The sequence below is a fragment of the Arachis duranensis genome, chromosome 10 (genome assembly GCF_000817695.3).
Source record: "Arachis duranensis cultivar V14167 chromosome 10, aradu.V14167.gnm2.J7QH, whole genome shotgun sequence".
Classification (NCBI taxonomy): domain Eukaryota; kingdom Viridiplantae; phylum Streptophyta; class Magnoliopsida; order Fabales; family Fabaceae; genus Arachis; species Arachis duranensis.
The window spans coordinates 104,948,531-104,952,123 of record NC_029781.3 but is presented as its reverse complement, the minus strand read 5'-3'; the positions used below and the strand labels follow the sequence as shown (position 1 = coordinate 104,952,123).

Below are 3,593 nucleotides of genomic sequence, written 5' to 3'. Positions count from 1 at the left end.
TTTTTCAAATGCCTCCTATATTTTGTGGGCAGGCCAGCGATGACCATTTTAGGCTATAAAGAAGCTCACATAATATTAATTAATAGCCAAGTGAGAATAGAATGAGACTGATGCAGCTTTTATACAACAGCTAAGACTGCACTTCATCCAGTAACTTGTTTTGCCAGGACTATTGCCGGTGGAACAAGTCACATAGTGTTTCACTAAACTTATAAAATTCCTCTAGGAAGTTAAAATCAAATGAATAATGACACTATAGACCTATGTTCACGATAAACCCTACACAGCATGCTATTATCAACTGGAAACTCTTATAATTATAAATATGTAAATGCTATAAAAAGCAATAGATGATCTCATGCCATGTGTACAATTTATTATGAACCCTGGTCTATTGCATCATTACTCAGAACAAAACAACCAGTACCAGTCACAAAAACTAATCACAGATTGCTGAACTTATTTGATAAACAGATTATGAAATCCAGTATCCACCAATTGAATCTATTTTGTATGTTTGAGAGAATATTTGCCTGATATAAGCAATGTTTGACATATTGTATCAAAAGAAATTTCCAAGATTGACAATCGTGCAAGTTTAAGCTTCAAGTTATAATTTTCACAATTAACTTATTCATTAAATGGATAAGAAACCTCCTTTTGACCTATTGAATTTACTTAATGTTACTATGTTAGCAAAAAACTTTGTATGACAAATATAGAATTATCATCATCAACATAAATGTTCAACATACAAAACATGATTTATCCAGAAAAGAGAGAATAATATAATTAGAATCAATCATATTTGAATATTCTACAAATGATCAGAAGAAGGAGACATAATTTCCAACTCACCGGACAGAATTTCTCCAAAACCAAAATTTCTCCACTAGGATCAACACTATATCTAGCTTCAAGCGTCTCATTTACAATTGACCTTGCTGGTAACCATGAATTAATATGAAATCGAACACTCTGCAAAATAAAGAGGGGTGACAAGAACTTGTTAAAAACATCAAAGCTTTTTTCTTAATTTGAGAGAGAGAGAGAGAGAGAGAGAGAGAGAGAGAGAGAGAGAGAGAGAGACTTAAATAAGTATGAAAAATATATAAGGCACCTCTAATACAAATTTTCACACGGACATGAAGTAGATAAATATATTAAAATTGTTGTTGCCTTGTTCCATGGATTACATTTAATGTAATAATTTTTGTTTACCATCTTCAATGCGTTTAGGTGTGCCATTAAAGCTTAGATCAATTGTTGTTGACTATTTTTAACTTGTTTTGGGAGAAGGTAGGAAGCCAAAGCTGTGACATTACGCCATATGTACCACTATTTGGTGTATCAGGTTGGAGCGGAATTCTCATACCTTTAATGATATATTTTCAAACAAGCAAGTTTTGTATGATGAGAGTATTCGGCACTCTGGTGTAAAACTAATGATCTTTTAGGAGAAATTTCTGTCTAACAAGTTGAGAGATTAGGAAGCTATGTCTCATTGATGCTTTTTTCCCTTTTGTTCATTCATGCTCTTGCAAAGAGGATTTCTTGCCCTCCAACGTTCTCTCTATCATTCTTCTCTTCATATTAGAAATATTCTTCTTTTTTATCAAAAATTAAAAATAAATAAAATTATCCTAAGTGGATGAATCATCGAACATACATATGTCAATATCTTTTGTGCTTGATAAAAAAACATCATTATACAGACCATGAGCAGGAAAGAACAAAATTAAAAAAAAAAAAAACTCTTATTCATTTTGGTGATGACAAAGGAAGGGAATGAGGAGAGGAGACTTACATCCATAAATTCGCTACCAGTAAGAACCATGGCACGTTGAAAGGCTTCATTTTCTTTTTCAGATGACTGATCAGGATCTGTCCAATCTAAATTTAACCTTCCCACTCTTGAGGACAGATGTGTATTATTCACATATTTTGGGGGCTGGTCAGTATCATATTGATTTATTCCATTGTCTATAGCATCAATTGCCTGATATAATTAGATAAAAACATTGTTATGAAAAGATTTACAAATTAAGCCCAGGAATAAGTGGTTCTCAGATTAGCACCCAACAACATAAGCCAAACCAGTTGTTATAGTCAAGAAACGAAAACTCTCAGAAAAAGCCCTAGAAGTCCACAAACATTATCTGATGGTGTTGAAGAAGAGAACAAAAAGTTTACACTTCAAAAGAAGTTGCACTGATATTCTAGATGTCACGATGAATAGCAAGGTAGAAAGCATTCTTACATTAGTATTTTATGAAAGCACAGCAAAAAATAGAACGCCCATTGTAAAACAATGCCAATCTAGATAGAGTCCGTTTTCAAATGTAAAACTTAGTTTTCCTATTTTGTTGATACAATTTCTCTATATTATGTCATTCCTCCAGTTAAAAACCACTCACTATCCTAGTGCACAAAGAAATGAAGCATATTTTCCCTCTCAGTATTCACTATCTGCATGAATCTCCCCTAAGTCTCCTCAGCTCAAATTTCACCCAATAAGAACATCACGATTATTGACCCCAAAAAGAATGCATGGAAGAGAAGACATTCCAATAGAGAATACAACAAACAGAAAGTTGGATAAGGCAAGAAAGAATAAGTATAAAATGTATTACCTCCATGAAGCTTTTGTAAACAGCCAGATATATGCGATGCACATCTGGGTGCTCTTCATCTACCCTAAGTTCCTTAGCTATAATCTCCTTTCCATAGTGCTATACAGAGAGAAACAAAGAAGCATAATATAATTATTAAGGAAGATTCATCTTTGAAATAAAACTTCTCATGAAAATGATCAGTGACTGTACCAAAACAGGGGAATTAGCCACCAGCTACAAAAAGTGAGAAAACCAAAAACAAAATAAAATTTCAAGATAAGAAAAGCACCTTGTAAACAAGACCTGCGCTACTCAACTTGGTTGAGAAGCCATGGCCAAAAACCTCCTCAAAACCTTTCTGGTGATGATCGTAGCGATCTCGGCTGGGGTCATACACTCCCCCAACATCAAGAACGGCATCAAGACCCTCCAAGACCTACAAACCAGGACTCAATATTCAAACAAAAACATCAACAAGTAATGAGAAGGACATGATTACTCCCACTCCATTTAGTTTCTATACATACAATGCAACAACCAAAATTTCTTCCCTAAAACTTAGCAACATAGACACTCCGTAGTCCTTACTGCCTCACTCAAACAACTTCTCATTGCTCATAATTGATAAAAGTTCCACAGAAAACCCCATCAAAGTTCCCCCTTTCAAAATTACATTTCAACATTAAACAATCACACTGCTAAGGCATATATACATAAATCTATTTTATCCCATTCGCTAACTGACTACATTTTCAGAAAATTGCGTGTTTCCGAGTTCCAATTTGGAAGGGTACATGGGAAGGGATTTTGAAGAGTAAAATGAACTTATTGCTACTCTTCAAATCCCTTCCCTTCCACCTCTCCAAATCAAAACTCACAAACACACCTTAAACAAATAGCTCAGAATCATCCATAAATCACTAATCACAAAACTTAGATAAATAAACCAAATTTTCTCATCAACCAAGCAAATCAAAT

At 34.0% G+C, this 3,593-nt stretch overlaps 1 protein-coding gene across 1 annotated transcript in view; it reads right to left on the bottom strand.

Annotated features, from left to right (window-relative positions):
- The window catches only part of LOC107471810 (uncharacterized), a 5,282-nt gene that overhangs the window by 1,214 nt on the left and 475 nt on the right, over positions 1-3,593 (bottom strand). Inside the window, exons 2-5 of the mRNA XM_016091303.3 lie at positions 2,905-3,051; positions 2,634-2,732; positions 1,808-1,999; positions 859-978 (exon numbers count right to left, since the gene is read on the bottom strand). Of these exons, the coding sequence (XP_015946789.1) occupies positions 859-978; positions 1,808-1,999; positions 2,634-2,732; positions 2,905-3,051 (558 nt within the window). The remainder of the gene's footprint in view (positions 1-858; positions 979-1,807; positions 2,000-2,633; positions 2,733-2,904; positions 3,052-3,593) is intronic.